Source organism: Schistocerca piceifrons, chromosome 2 (genome assembly GCF_021461385.2).
Source record: "Schistocerca piceifrons isolate TAMUIC-IGC-003096 chromosome 2, iqSchPice1.1, whole genome shotgun sequence".
NCBI lineage: Eukaryota > Metazoa > Arthropoda > Insecta > Orthoptera > Acrididae > Schistocerca > Schistocerca piceifrons.
The window spans coordinates 698,361,387-698,389,126 of record NC_060139.1 but is presented as its reverse complement, the minus strand read 5'-3'; the positions used below and the strand labels follow the sequence as shown (position 1 = coordinate 698,389,126).

Here is a 27,740-nt window from a genome sequence, read left to right as displayed (position 1 = left end):
GTCCCAGCAGTAACAGCCGTAATCGATGGACTAATGAGTACCTTAAAGCAAAGATTCCTCTTTTAACATCGATAACAGTGTTGTTGTTAAGGCAAATGAGTGGCCTAGTATTAAAAGTGATGTTTAAACACTTAAATATCTGTGACTTAACTGTAGAGAGACACTATGTACGTACACGGTTTTTGTATGATTTCACGTTTTCTTTTCTTATTATTACGGTACAATCTCTCAATGAGTAGTTTATACTGGTGACGTGTATCAGTCATATATTCGTGCCTCAAGTTTTTTTTATTATTTGTAACTAAGGAAGTGCATAACAGAATAACCATTTAGAAAGATACTTTGTAAATGAGGTAGATGGTGTATGTCCAAATCGCGAAGAAGGAAAGAAAGGTCGATGTAAAGAACTCTGGATTGATGGTCATTCCTATCATTTCAAAATACTTCGCGCTGTTTGCTTCAAAAGGGATGTTAAATTCGACAAACCTTACTGGCACATCTGCGCACTCGGTTGACAAATCCGTGGATAGCAAACGGCGGATTGGAAAAACACAAATTTGATCGCGTGCCGGGTCAAGTAGACAGTAGACCAAATGCCAGACACCATGGAGGTATCCAGACACGCGTGTACAACTAAAGCCCGGTCCACACGCAACGATCTGTCTGCGCAGACATCGGCGCAGCTGTCTGTACATGCAAAAGATCGCTGCAAATGTGGTGTGTTCACACGACACAAACCCCAATCTACTACTCGCCCGCCATCTGTCGGTGTAAAAAAGAAATCAGTAGCAAGCGACTACGCTCCCCGTAAACGTCAAAAATTTAATTCAGTTATTTTGAAATATAGAAATGGAGGAAGTTCTGTTGTGGTCTGTGTTCGCAACTTGTGTTGCAAAAAACATTCAGACCAACCGTAGGAAACAGATAAAGCGGTCAAAATGATGTAGACAGTGGCTGCTAAAGCGGAAGCAGTTTTCTCACGTAAATTTACTGCGAGAGTTGCAGGGCGAACCTAACGACTGGCGAAATTATTTTCGGATGGATGTCGAAACTTATAATTATCTCTTAAAGCTTGTAACCTCTCATATTATGAGAAAAAGTACTTGTATAGAGAAGGGCAATGTCTCCTCATGAACGGCTGGCGGTAACATTAAGATTCCTAGCAACAGGAAGGAGCTACAAGGATTTGGAATTTTCAACTGCAATATCGAAACAAGAGTTGAGTGAAATAATGCCCGCAATTTTTCAATAAGAGCATTGTCTGCTCCTGTCTTTTTGTCTCAGTCACTACATTCTTTACTTTAATCTTCCACAAACATGGGTGGTTTCTATATATTTCAATGAATTCACTTAGAAACTCTCGAGAACACTGACGAGTATCAGCCATTTTAATGCTCTGTGCGCACAAATACAAACACTAGACTGAACAAACAGCTGTTTCGCGCCAGATTTGCGGCGATCTCCTGTCCACACGCTCCAACTTGTCTGCGCAGATGTGGTTTGAACCCACAGATTTGAGAGGTTTCGCTCAAACCTCCAACTCCAACTTTCAGGTTTGCACACACCTTAGATTGGTGCAAATTTTCTGTCCACACGCAACGATCTGTCTGCGCAGATGTGATGTGCGCAGACATTTGCGCAGACAGATCGTTGCGTGTGGACGGGCCTTAAGATCTTTGGATTGTTGACATTAGAGTTGTAGGAGGAGCCAGGAGGTGTGCATATGATAAGTGCCTATTTCAGACATTAGAAATATTTAACAAGGAGATGACGTTTCTGTGAAATTGAGAGCGGACTTGGTTTGTCCTCGCTATTGTACGCGATTTTTTTCTTTGATAGCAGAACAGTAGAAAGTGACTATGGCAGATGACACGGAATTCATGGATGAAGAAACTCTATTAACGAAACACCGAAAGGAGAAGAAGGAACTACAAAGTAATTACTGTATCAAAGAAACATATATTGAATTAAGAAGTTCCACAGACATGAGTTTTTAGTGTAATTTTTTGCATGTCCCTGGAAAGCTCACTCTTGGATAAAATTTGGGATAGATTCTTTAATTAACCAAGGTGCCCGCACATCATATTATCAGATTTTTATTAACTATGAACGAACAGCATATCCATGACTACAAGTTTTAAATTAGGACCTTGTGACTTGGATATGGCACACATTCCAGATCTTTGACATTAGTTGAATCAAACGCATATTGATAGCTAAGGATACTTAGGATAATTTGGTTTGTTTGTTTTATTTTGTGCTGTTGGGCATTTGTCATTGGCATAATATCAGAGCATGTCGTATAAGGTCAAAATGATGTCAACCTGAAGATTGATTTTGTTTATTTTACCTAGGTGTGGTGTTATTGCATTCCTCCAACGTTTGAAGTAACTTTCCAGACAGTTACAGGGGGACTTGCATTTTAACATAGATAGCGAACCACAGTGAGAGCTGGCATTTGGTACTCGACAGATTCAAATGTCATGGGGATACTGTAGGACATTTGACATTGTTGTAACTAGTAACACCTTGTGTGTTCTAACCCTTTGTGTGTGTCACACCATTTGGTACATTCATTCAACAGAAAAACGTCATGTAGTTTTGTTATCTAGGAAAGGAACGGGAATTAGGAGCCCTGTTGTAGGGTACCAATGCAAATTGGGTTGGAAGGAGATAAGTTCACGAGAATGGTAAAATGGAAATGAGCGTTTGGCATCATTGGCCAGGAGGCCCCTTACGGGGCAGATCCAGCCGCCTTGGTGCAGATCTTATTACATTTGACACCACATTGGGCGATCTGCGTACCGCATGGGGATGAAATGATGATGAAGACAACACAACAACCAGTCCCTGAGCGGAGAAAATCCCTGACCCACCTGGAAATCTAACCTGGGCCCGTAGGACGGCCATCCATCACGCTGACCAGTCAGCTATCTGGGCAAACGGCGACACCTAGCATGCCTACAAAGCAGATTGTGTGGTTTAATGTTCTGCCACCCTGGTCAATATTGTGAATGACGTGATCCATAACACAAGCAAATTATTGACTAATGATGTTGTGGCTCCTTTCATTCAGTCTGGTTAGATTAGCGTTTTCTGATACGCTGTCAATCAGTTCATGAATTTCTATTGTAGTGAATGGCCTTTATGGTATATGACACTCAGCATATCACATTATAATGGATCATTGTTCTCTTGTGGACAGTATTCCAGTTTTGAGGTTACAATGCCATTATTTTCTCTCAGTAGGAGCTAGGCAGCATACTTTTAAAGTTTTACAGTATTTTTTTCCCCCCAATTTATACTTTTTACTTTTTTATGTCATTGTTGTACACACATCTTTTTAATATAATTATATAGAAGCAATCACAATTCTGCGTAATATTGACAATGTTTCAGCCTTTTTTTTTTAACTAGATATTTTACTATGTAGGGCTATTGATATACCTTTTCTGCTGGTATAATTACAAAATCTGTTTTCTTTTTTCCAGGTAAAATTCAAGCACTTAAGAAGACAGCAACAAAAGGTGACAAGAAGAAGAAGAAAGAAGTTATGGAGGAAATTGCTGCACTAGAGATGGAGTTAGAGAAAAAACAGAATGAGGAATTGGATAAACTAAAAGGAATTACGGAGGTTAAGAATGTGCTAATGTTCAACTTTTCACTCAACACATGTTCAACTCACGTAACAGTGGCTTATTTATTTTCATAGGTTAATGGGGTGTCAACAGATATGGAAAAGTTGCATTTAGATGAAAAACAACCTGAAGAAAAAGTAATGGAAGAGGAGGAGGAGGAAGAAGAAAATTGTGGTGGACCACATCTACAGAAACGTATAACAAAAGCACAAAAAAGGAGAGAGAAAAAAGCAACAAAAGAGAAGGAAAGAGAGAGATTAATAGCAATACAGGAGACAGAAAATGTACATGGAGCTAGAAACATAGAAATGCAGAAGATAAAACAAATTCTGAAAGAGAAGAAATTGATGTTACATGAAATACCATCTGATGGCAACTGGTAAGTACTACTGTAACGTCTTCATGCAGAATGTTGAAGGCATACCCCTTCTGACATAATTTGATTAACATGGAGAGTGGTGAGACTGCTTTACTGATTATCTATTTGTAACTATCTTTGGAAGCATGGCACGAACACAGGGTACTTCTTTATAATATTTTTGACTGTATGCAAGCCTTTTTTTGGGGGGGGGGGGGGGGGAATCAGAATGCAAACTCCCATCTGACTTTTTTTAAAAAAAAATGGGGCCACTGCCAAGATAATTCCTTTTGAAATACATGGCCAACTTCAGCAACCTTTTTTTTCCCCCTCGCTAGCTATTATAAAAACCTGGTTTTGCTTCAACATTTTCAACTAGTGGTCCTACACCAATGGCTAGTATTGTGATCAATGAGAGTTTCTAAAAAGAGGAGAATTATGGTATAGTATAAAGTTTTTTTATTGTTTATAGTGGTAATGCTGTTTGTAAAAAGGAATTGGAAATTTACAGTTTATGAGGGCTAAGACTGACAGCACTATTAAGTTTCACCTACTTTGCTCTTGTAATTATTAGGAAATGGAGTAGCATTGCTGCAAGAACTGATGGACGTAGCTTCCGTGCACTGCTTAGCAACTCTCTTGAGAACATTCAGTAGTTCCTCAGAAATCAAGACTTCTCCACACAGTGGTGCAGATTTTCTGCTTTATTGTCCATGACAGTATACCTTATAATTATTGGCAGGAAAAATAGTTTTATTATATTACAGTTTTTGCATTTTATGTTTTGCCGTCTTAAGTGTTAATTTTTTGCAAATTTTGGTGTTATTTTTTGACAGCTTATGTTTCAAGTATGTTCTATATTCTTGTCTTATTTTATTATTCTTCAGTGTTATGTTGAAATTTATCAGTTACGTTACATTTATGACATCACAAATCACATTTATTTCCATTTTTGGGAAAAAGAAATGCACATTCAACCTACGAAGTCTAATCAGTGGAACAAATATAACTCCACATCCACTCACTGTTGAAAGCTTTTCAAAACAACGCATTGTTGTAATTTCTAATTCCTCTTTTGAGACCTGATGCTGCTGGTCCATCAACACTTTGCTTCACTGTAGTGTGAAAACAAATCCCTGGAGTCAATATTTTAACATGGAAGATCAACTGCCTTCATTAAGACAGGGGCCATTTGATAATGTGTGTTTTTTCCTGCTAGCATGGAAAGTTGCTTTTCTCAAAATTCTGGAGCGATTTATATCCCTACCCTGCCAGGTATACATAACAGCCTCTTTGTCATGTCAGCAGGATCAGCTGAAAATTGCAATGTGGCATGTTGGCTGTGGCTTGTGATGTAACTGTCTTGTGTTGTGTGATGTCATTGTGGAGTCTTTAAAATGAATTGTCAGCAGAGGGCATGTTAGAATATATGGAGATAGTGTGGGATGTTTGTATTTTTAATATGTGTGTTAGTGTGCCATTGTACTTAATGCTTTGTGTTACTTAGTGTTTTCAGAGTTTGCTTTTTCTGGCGTATCAGTGAATTATGTTAATATCATTAATTGGTTACTGATTTCTTTTCAGTTTTGGGAGTTATTAGTGCATCATTTGAAATTTGTTTATCCATGGTGTGAAATTTAATTGTGTTTGTTGTTTAGCGTTTGATATGGATCTTACGAATAAATTTACTAATCATTATGTGGAAAGTTTTGGAAAAGCAGCCCTCCAATCAGTGAAGAAAAACCCTCATGTTGTGTGATACTTTCATTACACGACCTCATAGGGAAAAAGAACCCTTTGAATTTCTAAATCTCGTAAATAATAATTCTAATATACAGGTCACTATGGAAAAAGAGGAGAGAGGTCAAATTTCATTTTTGGAGTAGAAAACCTAATGAAACTTAAGGACACAAACTATAGGAGGCCCACTCCTGTGGACAGATACCTTCACAGAAATTCCAATCATCATTCCAAGCAGAAAAGAGGAATGATCTAAACATTGATGAACCAGGCTAAAAGATTCTATGACCCACTGTGCTTCGAAGATGAGCTCGATCATTTAAGACTGGCCTTCAGAACAAGTGGCTTCTCTGACAGAGATAAATAGAGCACTACCTCTTAAAAGCTAATTGCTTCTAATATAAAAAGAACCAACTGAACGGAAATTCTCCTTCCGTTTGTGAAAACTGACACAAATCACATCAGGAAACTACTCAGAAAACACAGTATGTCAACAAGAGGTGTGTGTGAATATTTGAATGCTGCAAAGGACCCATGCCTGCCACTTGCCATAGTGATAGTATATAAAATACCTTGCACTTGTGGCCAAATGTACGTAGTAGTAGTAGCAGCAGCAGCAACAGCAGTAGTAGCAGTATGGTATTCTGCCTTATGGCAGGTCTTGTCATGGGTTAAGCCTCATTCACTTTTGTCTGTCCATAGCCAGTCTTTTCATTTCTGAATGCACTATATGGTGCGGAGACCTGGACATTGAGGAAGGAAGATGAAAGAAGATCGGAGGCACTAGAGATGTGGATTGGAGAAGAATGCAAAAAGTGAAATGGGAAAACCGAGTAAGGAATGAAGAAGTATTAAGAAGAGTTGGAGAAGAAAGAAACATGCTGAAAGTCATCAGAAAGAGAAAACGGAACTGGATTGGACATTGTTTGAGGAGGGACTGTTTAGTGAAGGAAGGAATGGTGGAGGGAAAAGGGGAAGAGGAAAAAGAAGATACCAAATGCTGGACAATATCAAAGGAGGCAAATGTACATAGGAACTAAAAATAAAAAAAATATGCATTGCACCCAACTTAACAAACACGAGCAGTTGTCTCCTGGGCAAGACTGATAAATAGCACTAGCAAAGTGCATACTAAGACTGGTATACCATAAATATATTTCTCTGACACTGCTTTTAGCAGGATTTAATAATTACTATGCAAGGATGTGCAGACACCATAAAAATTCAGAAGCACTGAAACGATTTCTACAAAAAAGAAGAGTAATTAAGTTGTGAGCCTTCGTGCTAATAATTGTACTGAATTAATCATCGTCGACCGATCTGTTGTCTGGCTCAAGGTGCTTCGAATTGAATATTCATAGGTTTGAACACTCTGTGCATTATGTTCCTTAAGCACTGGAATTCCTTGCTGGAAACTGTAGTAAATAGCTTAGTGATACACAAAATACTCAAAAGGCAAAACATATCCTTCAGTTAAAAACTATTTAATGCTAGTTTGGAAAAAAATACGCAACAGAACTCCATAAAATCTCAATGATGGCTTGGAGTTAATTTACCGTCAATCTCGGCACCTCAGGCAGCTGGCGCAGGAAGGCGTGTGACAGCTGCATCATAATGGTAATTAACACATACCGCGCGTACACAACACAACTGACACTGCATTGAGAGAAATGTGGTTCATTCACTACATCAGCCCCTAGGGGGAAGCGGAGTACCATCCTAATAGCATTATGGGGAGTGCACTCTCCATCCAGATCTTGGCACGTCAACAGCAGTTCTGCAACAGATGGTGGTGATCTTGGTGCTGGTATAGATGGGTTTGGTCACTGAGCGTGAAGTGGTCACTCATTCTGTGGAACATACACTGTTTTTACTCTCAATCGACCAGTATCTCTTTCGCTGTAACATCTTGTGGAGGCCAGTGTCTTGTGAAGACCTGATTCTGGTTATGTGGAGCATGATGTGAGTGCATGTCTGTAGTGCTTGATGCACGCAGGTGATACGGGTGCCATTCCTCGAGACTTGGTGTGGGCTGAGTCGGGTTACATGTTATCTCAGTTTTAGTATGAAGTTGCTGGTATTGGTACGTAATGATTGTGATGGGCTTGTGCTTCTACAAACTCTCCATGTAGGAGCAAGGCTTTGGCTTAAACTAGTTTTATACCTGAAGTGTCTAAATCGGGTTTATATGTCATTGGAGGCCCAGCAATATTTTTGGTGCTGACATCCAATCTGAACGCCTTGAGTGAACAACGCCAGTGTTCAATCTTACTGTTGCTGACTGAGTAGTAATTGATGGCCTTGTGATGCACTGTAGCTGAGAACATTGTTAGCTGGGAGAACATGTCCAATTCGGATGTGCAAATTGCGTATTTGACATTAGAAAGTTCCCAGCTGGTGAGCGTTTGTGGTGGTTGATCTTACTCCATTGACATTCATCATGGTGTGGGTCCATTTCCAATGTTCTTTTTCTATACTCAGCCACACAAATTGGCGAGAGAGTAGGCAAACTGTTGACCTGGCGTCCGGATGCCTTAAGTTGAGCAGGTTGTCAAAGGTGGGCATGCAAAGCACTACCACCGAGCGAGGTGGCGCAGTGGTTAGACACTGGACTCGCATTCGGGAGGACGACGGTTCAATCCCGCGTCCGGCCATCCTGATTTAGGTTTTCCGTGATTTCCCTAAATCACTCCAGGCAAATGCCGGGATGGTTCCTCTGAAAAGGCACGGCCGACGTCCTTCCCACCCTTCCCTAATCCGATGAGACCGATGACCACGCTGTCTGGTCTCCTTCCCCAAAACAACCAACCAAAGCACTACCAGTAAGAATGACCTTGATTTACCAGTTGAGAAGTCATAGTATATTTTGGTGCCTGTACATTCACTAATTTCAACTTCAACACTGTCGATTAGTCATTGAGACGTGTCAGAGCTCTTGGTCAGATTTCTGTGCCCCAGCTAGCGAGGTGAAATCCATGGTGTTGGAACTGTTTGAAATGCTATAGATGTGAGACAGATGTACACCATGTTGTAAATACCTGATACATGCATAATGTCTGCACTGATTTGTGCTATGTATAAAGAGTTGGAAGTGTTGGCAAGGTCAGCAGTTGTTATTTTGCCAAAATGTGTACATCACTGGCTTGTGGTCAATAAAAATTGTGAACACCGTTGATTCCAGTTGTGGGTGGAAGTATTTTATCATCTGACATATTGTAAGGTAAGCTCTCCAGTTCTGCTGAAATGTTGAGAGTGTATGGGAGTAGAAAGCCAAAGGTTCTGCACTTTGCTGCATCAAAAGCCAAGAATGACATCAATCCAGTGGATTGGTAAAGTCCCATTGATTTGCAGGCTGCCGAGTGCTATGATAGGTTCTTGTAATACTGCTTAGTGTGGCAAATATCGGCAGCAGAAATTTAAAATTCTGAGAAAAAGCCTTAACTCCCAAGCAATAAGTGGGCATGAAATCTACAGAATGGCGTGTACTTTCCCAGGCACAGGAAGTGAGCCTTCAGATGATATTCTGTGTCCTAAAAAGTCAGTTTGTGGCTGTCCAAAAATACACTTGGCTGTTTTTAGCACTATGCTGTATTTATTTAGCAGTTCCAAAACCTGTATCACATATTGCTCATCTTGTTCCATGGTTGACAAGAAGATGGGGTATCGTTTAAATATGAGAAACAGAAGGGTGGTCCTTGCAGTACCGCATCTATAAATTGCTGCCAAGTTTATGTGGCCTTTTGCATCTGGAGCATCATTTACAGACACTCAAACAAACAAAATAGAGTAATGATTGCCGTATTTGGGGAACATCTTCCTCTGCTGTGGGTCTCTGAGTAAGCAACTTAGCACAGTCCAGCACACCAAAAATTGTCAGGCCATGTAATCCAATTGGGGAACATCTTCCTCTGCTGTGGGTCTCTGAGTAAGCAACTTAGCACAGTCCAGCACACCAAAAATTGTCAGGCCATGTAATCCATAGTTGTAGGAACAGAATACTAATTTGAGCATTTAGGGCTTGGCAATCTCCACACTAATGTCTTGCATCATTTTTCTGATGTAAAGGGGAGGACCTCGGACTACCGGGTGGAAGCATAATTCCCTCTCTGCATGACGTCAAATTCTGCTTTGAGAATCGCTAATTGATCTGGAGCCAAATGTCGTGGTTGACAGGACACTGACAGGCCATTTGTGTCTTGATGAGACAAACACTGTCATGACATACCTCTTTTGGTGCTCCTGGAGGTTGTCAAACCTGGGAACTGTTATAGTAGTCACGCATACTCTGCTCTGCAGAGACAGAAGCCAGACATCGCCATGCTGTTTATACCTTCAGCCAATCACACATTTGTCACATCCAGTAGCGAGTGGTAATATGCTGACAGATGAGCATTGATGATGGGCTGAGTGATGTCCACAATCGTGAAATCCCATATGAAAGTATGGTGTAGCTCCTGGTCTAGTTACTTCCATTGGATGCTGCAGGGTGGTATTGAAGTTGTTCATGGCAAACAGGCAGAAGAGTGTTGCTGGCCTACAACAATGTAGCCGTCTCTGAGGAAGGATGCACAAGTTTGATTTGGTATCCAACGAGATATTTGTAGCCTGACTTCTGGTCACTGACACAAAGGCACTGTTAGATACACACAGGACGATGTGCGCTTGTGTGCCTGGTCCCCAAATCTCCTGTACTACCAGCAATCAGTGTGATAATCTTGTCCATATGTCGACAAAGTAGCAGAGGAACGATTTCCAGATCTCCTGCGTACTGGCATCTGTTGATGCTGCTGTCTTGCTGGGATGGTAACTCATTGATCCTCTTTGTAAGGGCCTCAATGTTAGCCACTAGATTGTTGTAATCTGCTCTTGTGATCAGTGTTGACACTAGGCTGTGACACATTGCAATTGATGCACTAGTTGAAGCAGATAATGTTATTGAAGGAACTGGATTACTCTGTGTCGTCAATGTGCTACGTAGTGACCAACGTACTAATCTGGGCATAGCGTCCACAATTCTGTCTGCAACCTGATCCTGAGCCATCTCCGTCTTTGACGCTATTATGGCTTTCAGTGGCGGCAGCAGACAACTATTCCACAACGTGTGCAGCAGGTCGTTTGCCATTGTCACAGAGTCCACCTCAGTATGCAAATGCCATAAAAATTGGAAGGTTTCTGGTCCCCTATATCTTCCTTTGTTAACGCTTTCTAGAGACTTTCCTCCTGTGGTGCAAAAACCTGTCAGATAAAGTCTGCTTTTAGTTTTTCATTATTGTTTTTGAAAAATGTGTTTACAGTGAATAGTGTTGGACGTGTAAGATATCAGCGGAAGGAAACAAGACTAAACACTAAAATGGCTTCACATATTATCATTGTGTGAAACAAAACCAGCAACCAGGATGCAGTAAGACATTTTATTATTGACCGGTTTTGACCAGTATGTCTGGCCTTCCTCAGAATAACAACCTGTGTTAAAATTTGTAGCTGGTAGTCCAAACCTGGGAGCTGCAATTTGCGAACAGCACGTGATGCCTAGTGCTTTATTCATTTGCTTCCAAGGTCTACTAAATGGTGGCACTAGCATGTAGTACCTTCTATTTTAAAATGTTTTGAGATGTAGCAGTGCTTTAACTTTTGTTTTTATTGTTTAAGCCACATCTGCACATGTTGTTTTAGGTTTGTAATAACATTTGTGCAAATTCGTATAAGATATATAATGTAAAATTTCTTAATAATGCCTTATGGGCAAAATGTTCGTAGTGGTACTAAGTGACAAGTTGTATAGCTACTAGTGTTGTAAAGGAATGCATGGTATGTTTCAGATTATACAGGGGAAATTGTCAAGTTTTTTCTGGATGTTCAGCATTTTTATTCTCTCACCCTCCATTTTATTTTTTCATTTTGTTGTGTTAAATATTCTTATTCCCATCTTTAAGCAGCACAAAGTGCGCACTTTGACAAGACATAGCCCTATGCAAATTCGCTTGCACATTGGCGTCTTTCTTTCATTGAAGCCCCTATGCTTCTTTTAGCCTTTTGTCTTTTAATTCAATGAGTGTGATGACACACAAAAAATTAATGACTACAATTTTTACACAGGTTGTTATTCTGAGGAAGGCCAGGCATACTGGTCAAAACCAATCAATCATAAAGTGACATAGTGCATCGTTGCTGGTTTTGTTTTAAATTTACCACACATAATCAAAAGGAAATGTTTGGACAATATGAATAAAGTTTATATGTTGTTCACATTTGGTTGTGTGAGCAAGGTGCCACAGACTTTCCATTCCATGCCAGGTTGGATGAATTTCCATGGTGCAGAGAGCATTGTTGTTGGATTTTATGAGAAAACATTCCACACTAGCAATTCACAAGACCTGATGATGGAGTGAAAGAAAAACAGTGACTTGTATAATTTCCTGGCCACTGAGAATGCATGTTTCCATGTGCGTATAATAACATTTATGAACTCGCTTTCTACTCTAACGTATGCCACTGACTCTTCAGTAAAACTTAATTACTAAAACCAAAACTAAAAATCACTTAATATTTCAAGAATAACAGATCATTTGCGCAATCAAAGCAGACCAAACCAAATGAATGGCCTTACCAACACCTCACCATCTCTCAGTACAATTGATGAGCTATGAGAAATCAGCAGGCAAATGAATCATTAAGGGGCCTCAGTAGCATGCAAAACAGCTACCGAACTGAAAATCATGTCACTGCCTAGGCTAACCTATGGAAGCGAACGGTATAGATGATACAGGATAGGGCTACAGATTTAGTTGAGATCACCATTGTTATCATACTGAGTTAGTCGTCATTGACCAATCTGGCTAGCCTGAGGTGCATGGAAATGAGTATTCATGAGTGTGAACTGTCTTTTCATTACATTCCTTATGGACTGGAATTCTTTGCCAGAGACTATAGTAAATAGTTTGGTGATATGCAATCTATTCAAAAGACAAAACTTGTCCATCTCTAAACTATGTAATGGCAGTTTGGAAAGGAAACACAACGGAACATACATCTCAATATAAAAACTCCATCACAGCTCGGAGCAATTTGTCATTGATTTCAATGCCCGTGGCGGCTGGCGAAGAAAGCCATGTGACAGCTTCATTGTGATGGTAATTAACATGTGCACACACAACACAGCTGACGCTCCTCTATACTGAAAATTCCACAGCATACATCTATGCGACTCTGTGATCTTGGGTAGCAATCTGGTGATGTACTGAACTGACCATTGTGTGGATGCATATAAACAGTTTGGCTTGCTGAGCCCGTTTGAGTCATTAACAACTTACTGATTTGTTAAAGCATTGGAAGACAGTGTGTTAGACAGAGAGCTGTGCCTTGAACCACAGCCTAATGCTCATTACACAAATATCAGTTGATGAAAGTTGCTGCCCTTCTAACCTGGGACGAGTACTTGTGGCAGTGCCATAGTAGCAATATTTGGAGGTCTGTCAGTTTGGATTCCTGGTTCGGGTTAGCCATGTGGGGTATTGTTATGTTAACTTATTTTTGGTGTATTGTTATTTTATTTGGTTTTGTTCCCATGAAACAAGTGTCAGTGATAGATGTTTGTTTGATTGATTTTCTTTTAGTTGTGAGGTGTGTTTGGAGTTCCTATACTGTAGAGTGGACTTTGAGGGGAGTAGGGGTAGAGAATGACGAGTCTGCATTGAGGAAGGCTTAAGTGTGGGAAGGGTGATTGTCCAGTGGGAACATGGGAGTGAGTGGTGGGGGGGAGGTGAGGTGGTGGTTGTTGTTCCCAGAGGTGAGAATTCTCATGTGTTCTTTAGGGTGGTGGGGAGGAGCACAAAACAATTTTTGCTTTAGTTAATTGAAGAGTATATTGTAGAGGGTTTGACTAGTGTTGTAGATTCTTGTTCTTCAAACTGGGAGATAAGACAGGGGATATTGACATTTATAGGTGAACCATAGTGTAGGGTTTTAAGATTATGCAATGATGGCTTGTACCAATACTATAGAGGGTTATTGTGGGGCTGTGAAGTCTGTTGTAGGGTAAGGGAAGTGGTGCCCTTCTGCTCTATAGTATCATATTAATGAGTGTTGTTGGAGGAAGAGTTTGCCAGAAAATTGTCCTTTTCAGTGTCTTTTGAAGCTTGTTGGGAAAATGCACAGGCTGAATGTTGTTGGTTAACTTCATGAGGGAGGGGGATTGTTTGATGTGGTTTAAGGTATTGTGGTAGGGAGAAATTAGATTTGTCTTAGGATGTTCTGTATTTATTTGTTTTAGATTTACAAAGGTATGAATTTGATTTTTATTGTAAGAAATGTAGCAGGTTTGTTGATGTATGTAATTTTGAGATATGGGTAGCTAATGAGAATACTTAGTTCTACTAGTTGTGGTTTGTTGGTATGAGGGCTATCCACAAAGTACATTACGTTTTGGAATTAAAAATAAATAAAGTATTGGAATTTTTTTTTATTATATACAGATGAAAGCCACACTTAAATACTACTTTTCTTCATAGTTGCCATTTAAATTAAGGCACTTATCGTAGCGATGGACGAGCTTGGAAATTCCTTCGTCATAAAATTCCGCCGCCTGCGTCTTCAACCACGTGGTTACCTCATCTTGAAGCTGTGCGTCGTCATCAAAATGCTGCATAGCCAACCACTTCTTCATTGCTGGGAATAAGTGGAAATCGCTCGGTGCCAGGTCGGGACTGTATGGTGGATGAGGAAACAACTCCCACTTAAAAGATTTGAGAACTTCACGAGTGGCATTTGCCATGTGGGCCCGGGCGTTGTCGTGAATCATTAAGATCTTTGAGCCCAACTTTCCCCTGCGCTTGTTTTGTATTGCTTTTCTGAGGTTGTGCAGAGTTTGGCAATACCTTTGAGAGTTTATTGTAGTGCCTCTTTCCAGGAAATCCACAAAAATCACACCTTTTCTGTCCCAAGAGACAGTCCCCATCACCTTCCTTGCTGACATTGTCTGCATGCATTTCTTGGGTTTTGGGGGGGAATTTGTGTGCCCCCACTGCATTGATTGCAATTTTGTCTCGCAGTTCACATGCTTAACCCATGTTTCGTCACCAGTAACGATGCGATCGAGTAATGAGTCGCCATCTTTCTCGTAAGCGTCCAAAAACGTTAACGTTGCAGCCATTCGCTGATTTTTGTGAATCTGTGTCAAGATTTTTGGTATCCATCTTGCACAAAACTTGTGGTAACCAAGCTTTTCGGTAATGATTTCGTGCAACAAACTTCGTGAAATTTGTGGAAAACTCATAGAGAGTTCCGTTATTGTGAAATTACCGTTTTCACGGACCGCGGCATTGACTTTTTCGACAAGTTTGGCAGTCACTATGCTGGGTCTTCCACTTCGCTCTTCGTCGTGAACGTTAGTTCAGCCATTTTTAAATTTTATGACCCATTGACGCACTCCACTTTCAGTGATTATGTTGTCCCCATACACTTCACAAAGCTGCCAATAGATTTCTATCGGTGTACAGTTTTTTGCAGTCAGAAACCTTATTACAGCACGCACTTCACACTTCGCGGCATTCTCAATTAACACTGACATTTCAAACTGTCACAGTAACTCAACGGAGTACAGCACGAGCCTCTCACTAGCACGGCCGGATGCCGACTGAGTGGCTGAATGCCATGACACTAAGATGGCCGCGCTAGCCCCGCCCCTAATGGACACAAACGAAAATGTAATGTACTTTGTGGATAGCCCTCGTATAACTGTTGGATACATCCTTGATTTACCATTAATACTTCTACGTGAGTAGTTCCAAATGCTCCAGGTAACCTCAAAAACACTTCACTTCATGTATCTGAGGAGTGCTTTTGTGCTGTGGATCCATCAATATAAGAGTAATTAGGTTAGTTACAATTTTGCAGGTCTTCTCAGCACTTTACTAAGATGAAATGAAAAGATTCTTCTCTACTCTAAATAAACATTTAAAATATTTGGATATGACTCCTGCCAATAGAAATTCCTTCTAATTTTAGAATAGGATCCTGAAGTAAGAAACGTCCCATCTTCAGCAGCAAGAAAATTATATGTCAGTTTATTACTGCTACAACAGTGAGAAAGCATCATTCTATTTTGCATTCATTATGATCTTAGAATATTTTGTGTGTGCGAGAACCTCTATTAAAAATTGCTTAACCTCAAAATTTGTTGATCGAGTAAAACAGTTGTTGGCAAGCAACTCTGAGGCACTTGTTGCACCTCAGCCATATTAGGCTTGCCCACATACACAGGGCCTGCAAATGTCAAAGGTTATTTCTCTACACCCTCATGAGAATTTCATTGAACTGGCTTGACCAATCCTTTTAAAATATCTGTTGGCTACGGTGGACTTGCAGCAGGTGTTAACATTCAGTTAATAATAGGATACAAAGAGGATAGTCCTCCCAATGAGCTTTCAAATAAAATAGAATTAAATTAAACAAAGAATAACACTTCAGTATGTAGTAGTTGGTTAGTGGGTATTAGGCAAGAATAAGTAACTTTGATAAAGGTTCCCCATTTGTTATGTACAAAATATTTAAAGGAATAATAGGCAAAATAAGGTATGAAAAGGCTATGTAATGTCAAGCTTCTGCTTGAGACTGCTGCTGCTCAATAGGCAAAGAAAAAAAGAAAGAAAAGAAAAAAAATAAGAGGAGAGAAACTGGGTGAAAGGAAACAGCATGACTGTCATATTTTTTACTTTATGAACAACAGCAATAGTAGCTCAGTTTTGATCATCACCATCCACAGAATAATTGTAGAGAGATAGCTGTGAGTGTAGCAATATTATAGTCAACCTCAACATTGTCTGTAGGAAGTCACCTATAAACATGATAAACAGAATAGTATGGCTGTATCTTGCTGTAGCAATATACATAACACTGAGATGGCACCTGCTGCTTGCCATTTATATAACAATCACGCCACCTAATAATATGCGAAAGTGCACCAGTAACGCTAGGAGGAGGCTCCTCTATTAAAATTCAGACACAACAACGGTTCACACAACAGCTGGACTACCTATTAAGCACTTAGAGAAAGGCCCACAGACGCAAGATAATGTGTAGAGGACCCATGGTGGCTGCAAAAAGATTATATTGTGTCTTGGCAAATATGATAACTCCATAACTTTTTATCTAAATATAAGGGACACTCGAATGAAAATGAAAGAGAAGGAAAAAAGTAAGTAAACTGTTTATTATTCTAAAAGTAATCACCATAGGTGTTAATACATGTATCGCACTGTGGAACAAGATGGTCAATGCCTTTGTGGAAGAATGTTTGTGGTTGCCTGCGGAACCATGACTGTTCCGAGGGGGTGCACCTCTTCATCCGAAGCCAATCAGTGGCCACAAATGTGTCTGTCTTCAGGGCTCCAAAAATGTCGAAATCACCTGGGGAATTATCGGTATTGTGTAGAGTATGTTTAAGGGCTGTCTAGTAAAACGTCTGCAGCATAGTCGGACAATTTTGGCAACATTTGGGCTGCCCACATTTTGGCTTTTTTTCCCACAGTGGTATAAATGCATTAAGAGTTATAATGATTACTTTTGAAATAATGAATAGTTTACTTACTTTTTTTCATATCTCTCATTTTCATTTGACTGTTCTATCTTCTGTATACATCATCAGGCCTTAATTTATGACTACACCTAGAGCAAATATGCAACAGTTTATCAGCAGCTAGCCGACCAGAGTGGCCGAGCGGTTCTAGGCACTTCAGTCTGGAACTGCGCAACCGCTACGGTCGCAGGTTCGAATCCTGCCTCGGGCATGGATGTGTGTGATGTCCTTAGGTTAGTTAGGTTAAGAAGTTCTAAGTTCTAGGGGACTGATGACCTCAGATGCTAAGTCCCATAGTGCTAAGAGCCATTTGAACCATTTTTTATCAGCAGCTGCACATGCAATAGCAGAGACAGAATATGACCATACTGTTATTTATGTGGGGTTAAAGGTCATGGAGATACCGCCAAAGTTTCATTAATGGCTGACTGTACAGTGTATATCTCTTCCTAGAAAAATAAAACCTATTGATATTGTCAAAAGTTGAGAAGCAATTTATTCCTTTGTAGACTCTCTGGGTCCTTTACTCAGTATCTTCATCTCTAGGGCACTTCTGGGCACTCAATAGATACACTGCTTTTATGTAAATTGTTGTAACATACTGACCTCGAGTCACTAGAAGTCCGTGAATTCTAATAAGCTGGTGTTACTGTAGGAGGCATGCTGAAAGCACACTCACGTGTTACTAGTTGATCTGAGCTCTATAAATGTGATGTGCAGCAGCCACTAACTTAGTGTTCTGTAAATTGCTACAGCAAGATGCTGCTTTGCTGTTTTGTTCAGTATGTTTATAGATGGTGTTCTCCCATTTAAAAATTACTCTATGATGTTGGTTTAAATTGTTCCATGGTCTCGTAGTTCTGCGCAGTATTAAATTTGTTTTTGGATTGACTAAATTGATGTTCATGCTGGCCAAAATTAGGTTACTTCACAATTTTGTCCACTTTTTAGATGTGGTGTGTTGAGAGATCTTAACTAATGCTGTGCTTCTGGGTGTACAACAGATTTCTTGTTTTGATCATATGCAAATACAATGCATACAGGATGCTTAGCTATTATAGGTATATACAAAAAGGAATAGTAGAGAACAATCCTAATAAACACAGATCCAGAAATCAAAGATATCTCAAATACATTGTACATACAAATACAGTCATGCCAGTGTTATGACATTGATAACATCCAAGGCTATGTTTGCTGCAGAACAATGCAAATGAGGTGTAAATTACAAAATGATAATCTGCCATCATTTGATTTTATCATTATTCTAGATTCCAAAGTACTGCAAAAAGTGTTTCGGTAACAAATGTTGGTTGTGGCTTGCCAGTATCATGGCCTCCCAGGTCCCCTGAATTCAACCCTATTAAAACAGCTGTGGTGTTCTCCAACCAAAATAAATAAACTGATGAAAATGAAAGGTTACTGTTCACCACACAGGGGAGGTATTGCCCTTAGACAATAGCCATGTGCGTGCGTTGAGTAACAACTTTTTTTGATCAAAAGCTAAAAGTTTAGTAGTCTTTTCTTTGTATATGTCTGCAACTCAACACCTTCTCTGTGGTGACAGTCTATCCTTTTCAGAGTATTTTTGTTCCATCCTTGTCTGTTCACTTGTTGTAATGTGTTTGTCCTCAAGTGCACAGCCTCAGGTTTGCTCCTTCAGGACTCTGTTGTAAGGTGTTCATGTACTCATTTATAATATTTCATCTCTGGGGGAAATGTTGGTTCCTGTACCTATATTTATGAGGATCATTTGCTTGTTTCTTTGCCCTCTACACACTCATTTCATTTGTATATATAATAGTTGAACACCCTGTGTAATGCTATCAATATGGAAGGGTGTTTGGTTACATTTAATTATCCAGATTTCAAGATTTAACACTAGATAAAACTATCTGTAGAGCTGCTAAAGCAACTTGTTTGTGCACTCTAGGAAACATGACACACCCAGGGTTTCAAACAGGGTGGTTTTTATTACTAGGTACCAGGTCACTCAGGAAAGGGGAACAGAATCTGAAGATGTCCTGGAGAACCCTCTATTTTCTGTCCTTGCGTCATTTTTTGTATTGTTTCCCTAACTCGGTGGTCAGCTATTGAAATGAAATTGACTCAGTATTTCTCCCAGTGCCACTTCCTAAGATTTATATTTTCTTTTTCTCAATTCCTCTTAAGTGGGAAATGCTTTCCTAAGGCTAGCTTTATTTCTTATCTCCCTGGTGGTCCTGGGGTACTCTTTTCCTTCTATATAGTGCTCGTTTTACTCCGCATACTTCTTCATCCAATAAAATTATTCTGATTTCTTTTCTGCTGTCATCTTAGGTACAGTTAAGTTTTCTGTATATTGTAAAATGTCTATCAGTATTTGCACTATTTCATTATAGTGCTGCCTCCACAATGAAATTGGCTCTATCATTCTAGCTAGTAGATAATTGTGAGCATTTTTCACATCAAAAGCATCTGTTGTTGATGTTTGTGTATTCCTGTCAATATGGTGATTCCACAAATCAAACGCTATTTCATTATGATCACTTATGGGAATCCTCAGCTTTCAGTCGACCACGCAGTCTCCACATAGTTGTTGTGTGTTGGTAATAGTAACTGCTTTATCCTGAGATGTGGATGGTTGACTGCCCTTTGCCACAAGGTGTTTAGTCTTACCACCATAAATTGGGGTAGAAGACCACATCTTGTCACATAACAATGCCTTAAAATGTAATTTGCATTAGCCTCTTTGACTATTGCGTTATGAGAACCTATTTCCCAAGGCAGAACTGTCCTATACTACATGTTAATACTATTAATAATTTTGGCAGTATTCTGTAATGATTATGTGTTTGTCACGTGTGCAACTTCCTTTGTTGTTCTTATAGTTTTAGTGTCAACCTCTTTACAGACTGTGAAACTTAAGAGGAGTGTGCAGTATGGGGCTCAACTATTTGGCTCAAACTGTATGAATAGAGACAGGTAGATGGGCCTTTCAAATTGCTAGAATATCTCTACTGAGTGGGCCATAGGCAAATGTAACACAGTCTCTATTTTTTGAGTAGTGTGTCAGGGATTTTTTTAGCAACAATGCTCAAGTCAGTGGGGTGGTGCAGTGGTCAAGCGCACCGACTAGCAGTTTTCTGGATTGGCTTTGATTTTTGTTTCTTTTCTTTTTTATTTATTTTTAATTGTATTTTATTCCTCACAGTGTTAACTATTAATTATAAAATTTAAATATATTTAAGCAGTTCAGTGTATACTGTGGGGGTAAAGGAGACCGCTCACTGAAAAACAGAAAATTTGAGTCATTGACAGGAACACACATAAAGGAAAGAAAACTTGTTAGCTTTTGAGAAAGTTTCCTTTTGTGTGTGTGTGTGTGTGTGTGTGTGTGTGTGTGTGTGTGTGTGTGTGTGTGTGTGTGTGTGTGTGTAAATGCGACACTTATGCTTGTTGGTGTGTGATCTTCTTTACTCTTACAATATTTATGTTCCCCCAGAATTTTCCAACAAAATTTTAACAGTTCAATTCATATGTGCAACATTAATATACAAGGTTATTAAAGAAGAAAGAACAGATTTCAGTTGTTTATTACAGACAATCTATTAAAGATAGAAACACATTGTGTATGTCACTGGATATATGAAGGTCCAAAGTTTTATGTTCACACACACATTATACCATACATTCAACTTAAGTACCATTCATTTCTCGAGAAATATCAAAACTGTAGTCCATTTAATTTCACAAATGGGTCAACAGGTCCCTGTTTATTGAATTGACACCTTCAGCAGTTTGATTTCTCACCTCTTGAAGGATAGCTGCCATAGGTGGGACAAAGACTCTGTTTTTTTATGTACCCCTCGCAGAAAAAAAAATCACAAGGTGTGAGGTCTGGCGATCTGGGAGGCCAAAAGCAATGAACAAGATCTTATTGTCCACCTCTTCCAATCCAGCTTTGTGAGATGGTGTTGTAAAGATAATGTTACACCTCAGAGTGAAAGTGAAGTGGGGCACCATCATGCATAAAAAGGAAATCATTGGAATTTTTGTGAAATTAAAGAAATTACCAATTTAATTTTGCCATATGTCCAGGTGTGAAATTCTTGTCACAGTTTCCTCCCAAAAAAGAAAGGTCCCAAAACTATGTGAACAGAAACGGGACACACAACATTCAATTTTGTTGAGTCTCTTTCATGTTCAGTCACCATGTGAGGCTGTCATGACACCCAAATTCTTACATTAGGATGGTTTACAGTTTGTGATGGGTGAAATGTTGATTTGTCCAAAAAGAAGAGTTGTATGGAAAAAGTATCCTCTGTCATATCCTGGAGGATTGAAATGCAAAATTTGTTCCTTCATTTATGGTCACCAGGACACAGTTGTTGCAGGAACTGCAACTAGTAAGGCTTCATATACAGGTTTCATTTCAGAACACACCACAACATTGAGGAAGTTGAAGCTCCTGGCCTGTCTTGTGGACTTTTGAGGGCTCCATGTAGTGGTGAAGTCATCATGCTATTCCAACAGTGCAACTGTCAAAACTTTGAACCTTCCTCTACCCAGTGACATGCGCAATATGTTTCTTTTACAGTTTGTCTGTAATAAACAATTGAAATCTGTTCTTTCTTTTTGAATCGTCCAATATTCAATTTAATTGTGCCTGGTTTTATTTAATTAGAGTATTGAAGTAGTTAATTTATGTAATTGGGTGCAGTTTCGATGAAGGAAAAAGTTCTGAAAATTGTAATATTAATTATCTCATTTTTATTTATTACTTTACATTTTTTAGGGTGATGATTGTCAGAGAAACATTTAAAACATAAATATTGTCCACACCATAGCCCCCTTTATGAATGTATATTTTGAACACAAGTATTTTCCGAAGTATACTCCAGTGGAAAGCATATTTGAGTAAAGTTTTTGAATGAAGGTCTTTCTTATGTCAATTTTTATGCATACCAGCACTCTAAATCATTGGGTGAAAAGAGGAGCACTAAATTGATGCTGCACAATTGAATGTGTTTTAATTGCATCTTCTTATGATGATAATTCTCACTGTTGTCGTAACCATTCAGTAGCTCTTTGTAGTCTTTTAATTAGGTTTTTGGCTTGGCGTTGAGTGAGGAGAGTACATTTGGATGGAATGATCTTCATGGTACAAATTAATTGCCTTCCTCACTGATGAATGTCACATCATACAATATCAAATCTGCTTGGCCATCCCTGCGAATCCTGCAATAGAAGGAATTGGTTATTAGCAATAAATGGTTGTAATGGTTCCAAGGATTTTGCATGAAGCTATTCTGGCAGTTTTTATGAGTTGGAGCAATAGGACAAATGTTCTTATGTCCATCTGATTTATTGGTGGTACCAGTAACTTGAGGGCCAAATTTATTGCCAGGTTTTTGCATGCATAAAAGTATGAGGGGTAACAGTTCCCCTGAAGTGGCTGAATTGTATGATGCTGTGTAAAAGTGGGTGAGTTTTTTCATTAAAATGTGTTTTTTACTCTTGTAATCCATGTCCTGTTACACAGTGATTCATACTGTCGTACAATGTGGTCAGTGTTAATTATATAATCAAGGTGTGACTTGTAAGTCTTATCTGTATACAAAATTTCTCTGCTGCTTCCACAGTTTATTCCAAAGTTGCAATATCACTTTTGCTGGCAAATTTGGCAATGTTTTGCTATTTTATTGAGTGTTTACATTTGATGCTTTGTATCCAGATGTCACTAGCAGTAAACCAAAATTTTTCTGACAAGTTATGGGAAAGCAACCACTGTTGCCCATTATTGTAATGTTCATAACAATCTCATGTATCATGAAGTCGTTCCTGTGTCTGGAGCTGATGAATGCAGTTTTGTCATTTCTGGTGACACCTTTTTGTATTTCTTTTCTTCAAATTTGAAGATTTTGTTTTTCCTTCCAAGTTCGGGAGTCATGAGTTTAATAATTGGAATTTCCGTTTTGGATGAGCATTGGCCAAATCAATGAGTTTCTTCTTATCTGCCAAGGACACCGAAGTATGAGAGGAATAGGATTGTAATCATTGTTGTTCCTGTCTGTACTTGAGAGAGAGAGAGAGAGAGAGAGAGAGAGAGAGAGAGAGAGAGAGAGAGAGAGAGAGAGAGCATAGTTAATAATTTCAGTTCCAACCTCTGAAATTACTTGACCCATAGCCATTGCTGTATGATATTGGGGGGGGGGGGGGGGGAGAGATACTGCTGTTTATTTTCCAATAAAATAATAAGTTTTTATGGAAAGTCACGCCAGACACATAGTGAGATTCTGTTCACAACTGTTGAGACCATTGCAAAATGTCAGAAAACAAATATAGCAAGGGCCAACTATAAATGATGTGAGCCAGGGGAGGGAGCGTTTGTAGCAGTAGTAATTGAACCTGAGCTAGTGAAGTGCCAGTCTGTGTGATTAACCGCTGTGTGATGCCACTGACATGACATAAGAAATATTTTGTGGTGATCGATTTGAACTGATGCCCTGCAGCATGTCAGTGAGTGATGCTAACTACTACTCCGTATTACATGCAGCACAGCTCTACTACTCCATATTGCTTGCAGCACAGCTCTACTACTCCATACTGCTTGCAGCACAGCTCTTGGCATTGTTTCCTCTCCTGGGGAAACAGTAACCTGCTGTTTCAAAAGTTCTGAGTGGAGTTGACTTCAAGATCATGGGGCATCATGCAGAAGACATGGATGATGTGTCTGTAGATTTGTCTTCGGGATGAAGAGTCATAACCATCAGCTTCTTATGTGACGACCAACAAGCAGTGAAGGATGTGTTATGGCCCAGAGTAACATTATTATAACTTCCCCAGTAGTCGTACTTCCCACGCTACCATAAAAATCCATATCAAGTCTTTCAGACAGTATCTCACTAGCTTGTGCTTGGCATTATAGAGCTCTTGGTTGTTCTCCTGGGCATCCATGGATGGTACACAAACCAGCTGTCCTGGTTCTGCAGTCCTGATGATTTGTTGTTTCATGCAGTTATCCTGAGTATCATCTGATGGAAACAGAAACAGAGTATACATTGTCATTTTCTCCTCACAACTGTGGAGCAGAAAGAACAGTGTGAGGCCTGTAGTGTCTTGCTTCACGAAAACAACAACATGTGCACTGTTCCTGTTTCATCTGGATGATATTCAGGGTAACTGCATGTCACAATCATCAGGATTGTAGAAGCAAGACAGTTGGCTTGCAGACAGTCCATGGATGCCTGAGAGAACAACAAAGACCAAGCACCAGCCAGTGTGAGAGAGAGACCAGTAGACTTTATGGATTTTTGTGGCTGCATGGAAAGTACAACTACTAGGGAAGTTACTATAATGCTACTTTGGGCACTATCACATCCTTCTTCACTTGTTGGATGTCACATAAAAAGTTGATGATGATGACTCTTCATCAGGAAGACCAAAGCACAAGCATGATGTCCATGTCCTCTGTATTATGCCCTATCACAGTCATGAGGCTTATATAGACAATGGGAGGGTCTCATTCAATGAAACTGGAGGGCTACTTGATGACTACAAAGCTTTCTCAAAAGAGGCCACCTCTGATAGTCAACACACTGAAGAGGATGTGACACCACAAGGTTCCACCAGTGTTGTTATATGTGAATGCGATGACCCAGTGTATTGTATCCTGATCTCCCTGTCAAATATCAATATTCATCAAGAGCATATCTATTGGTTGATTTAGAGTTTTGTGAGGGCATTTGTCCGTTGGTGGTAGGTAACTGTCATCCTGTGGGTAGTGTTGCAATGTGAATTACCTCTGATGCTAGTCTCAACTGGAAAACTTTTCCCCAATGAGAGATTATCACACTGTTTCCTTGAAGCTTCAAACAGATGTCTTTCACAATGAACCTTGCAATTTATGGAGCCTCGGCTGTCGGCAAAGCTTTGGTGAGGAGCGTAGCAAGTGAGAGAGTCAGAGCAGACTATTATCTATCAATTCCCATTTGTCAACTTTGGGAATCTCCCCAAACAGGATGACTCCATTGTGGTGGAATGGTGCTGTCAGAATTTGTATCTGATGCCCCAGAGGTAATTGTGGCATGTGCTTCTGTCATTGGCATGCCTTCAGTGGCTCACTTTAGAGACCTAGCCAGTGAAACTTGCATCTCATTCTGTTTAGAGTCTTCATGAATGCCAAGTGACCAGATGTTGGAGCTTCATGGAAATACTTCAGGATAGCTGACTGTAGATGGGTTGGGATGACAAGCAACCAATTCCATGGCATTGGATCATAATTCCTCATATACAGTGTTTTGTTTTGGGCTTGTTCTATTTCAGCAGTGCTGGCTCTTCAGTCTGCTGAGCAGCAATGTCATTTAATACAGTGACGACTGAGATTTCATCTATGCTGCTGTGTTCTGCCATTGGAGTCCAGGAAAGGCAGTGGACATTTTTGTGTTTGTGTCTGTTTTTGTATACTGCTGTGATGCGCTCGGAAGCTTCAGTGCCCATCTCGCCAGAAAACCCAGAGGATCGCTCAGACTAGTCGGGCAGCATAGACACTGGTGATCCATCACAACAGTGAATGATTTGCCAAATAAAACAGCCGGAACTTGGTGATGACCCCAACAACTCCATCTCGCTCTTTCTCAGTTGTAGAGTAGTTCACCTCAGACGGAAGCATAAGCTACCACCTTTTCAGCACTTTCCTAAGTTTGCACTAAAATCGCACCTATCCTACAACTGCTAGCATCAGTATTAAATTTTGGGCCTGCATTCTCGTCATAGAATATAAGGACTGCAGAATACGTTATTGCCTCCTTAAGGATAAGGAAACATTTTTCTTGCAGCAAGTTCCAGGAAAAATGCATCTTCCTGCAGTAGTTCTTGCAAGGGGCATGCATTTGATAGAAGTCCGATATAAATTGCAGGTAGTATGAGTACATTCAGAGAAAACTTCTCATTGCGTGTGTGCTGAGGAATCAGAAAATCTGTGACTGCACTTATTTTCTCTGGGTTGGGACAGCTGTCATTGCCATTAACTAGGGACCCCAAAATGTTATGTTTCTTGGGTGATGAAGAGGCACTTTTTCACATTGTTGGAGGCCTGTGGTGTGGAACACACTTTAAAATGATTTTCAGGTGGCCTGATGTTCTTAAAATGTCCTCAGAAAAGGATAATGCCATCTAGATAGCAAAGACATGTCTCCGTGTAAGGCGGGGAATCAGGTTGGCCACCATATATTCAAAGGTGGCTGGAGTGTTACATACTGGAAATGGCATAACTCTGCACTTTTAGAGGTCATCAGGAGTTATAAAATCAGTCTTTCTCCCAGTCAACCTTGACAGTCTTGATGGCTGGTAGTCTGTCTGCATGTCCATGGTTTTCTCCTTTCAGGTGGTCTAGGATGTCATCAATGATATTTCCTTTTTGTGACATTGTTCATTCGTTGGTAGTCTTCACAGGGAGGCCAAGTGCTGTCCTTCTTTTCAAGGACCGCAGGAAAGGACCAAGGACACTCTGAAGGTTCAGCGATGTCATCTTGCAGCTTCTCCACTTCTGAATCAAATGACTTATGCATCAGTCAGCTGGTGACACCATAAACGATTGCTGGGTAATTGGTGAACTATACCCAGTGTTGATACAGTGATTTGCCATGGGCCATTTGGTCTGTCTTTTGTCCATAATGTCTGTGATGATGTTGACAAGGTTTCCTGTCATTTTGGTAACTATTGTTCATGGTGGATTTTCATCTGTAGCAGCCTCACCTCCATCAATTGTTGCCTTGCTTAATTTCCCTGAAGTCAGTAGCTAGGCGAGTATTTCTGTATGGTGATGGAAAGTGGCTGTGGCGTATTGGCTTGAGGCCTTGTCCAGGTTACGAGAGTGAGCTGTTGCTGACTATAATCGTCTGCAGTTGACAGGCCTGGATAGGACTGTTATGATGGCTGATTTCTTGTGTCACAATAGTAAGTGAACACTTTTCTCTAACAATGGAAAATCCAGGATGGAATAATGACAATATTATGAAAAAGCTAGAATGCTATGCACCATATAGTAGAGATGTTGAGTCGCAGACAGGTACAACACACACACACACACACACACACACACACACACACACACACGACCACTGTCTCTGGTTGCTGGGGCCAGACTATGTGTGTGCATGTTGCTTATTTCAGAAGACCTTCTGCCCAAAAGCATAAGAACTCAGTAGTATTTTTGTTGTGCCTGTCTGAGACTCAGCATCTCCAGTATTTGGTGAGTAGCAATCTATCTTTTGCATAGCATTGTCTTTTTTCTCCACAGTATAATTTGTCTAGATCCTCCACAGTGGATACATACTGGTGTGTTATTGTTCAAATGTCCGTTCTTCTGTGGTATGATAAACTTGGCAGAGGAGTTGATTATACTTACGTTGGTTGGATGCTAGGTTGTTTTTTGAGGGCTGTTGCATAC

The 27,740-nt window shown here is 39.9% G+C and overlaps 1 protein-coding gene across 3 annotated transcripts in view; it reads left to right on the top strand.

Annotated features, from left to right (window-relative positions):
• The first annotated feature begins 1,674 nt into the window (after positions 1 to 1,674).
• The window catches only part of LOC124776609 (deubiquitinase OTUD6B), a 47,176-nt gene continuing 21,110 nt past the window's right edge, over positions 1,675 to 27,740 (top strand). For 2 of the 3 annotated variants that reach the window (XM_047251681.1, XM_047251680.1), the window contains exons 1-3: positions 1,675 to 1,935; positions 3,492 to 3,634; positions 3,713 to 4,017. In XM_047251681.1, the coding sequence (XP_047107637.1) occupies positions 1,860 to 1,935; positions 3,492 to 3,634; positions 3,713 to 4,017 (524 nt within the window). In that variant the 5' untranslated portion in view covers positions 1,675 to 1,859. Of the gene's footprint in view, positions 2,070 to 3,491; positions 3,635 to 3,712; positions 4,018 to 27,740 lie in introns of all 3 variants that reach the window. The other variant, XM_047251682.1, reaches the window with a different exon arrangement.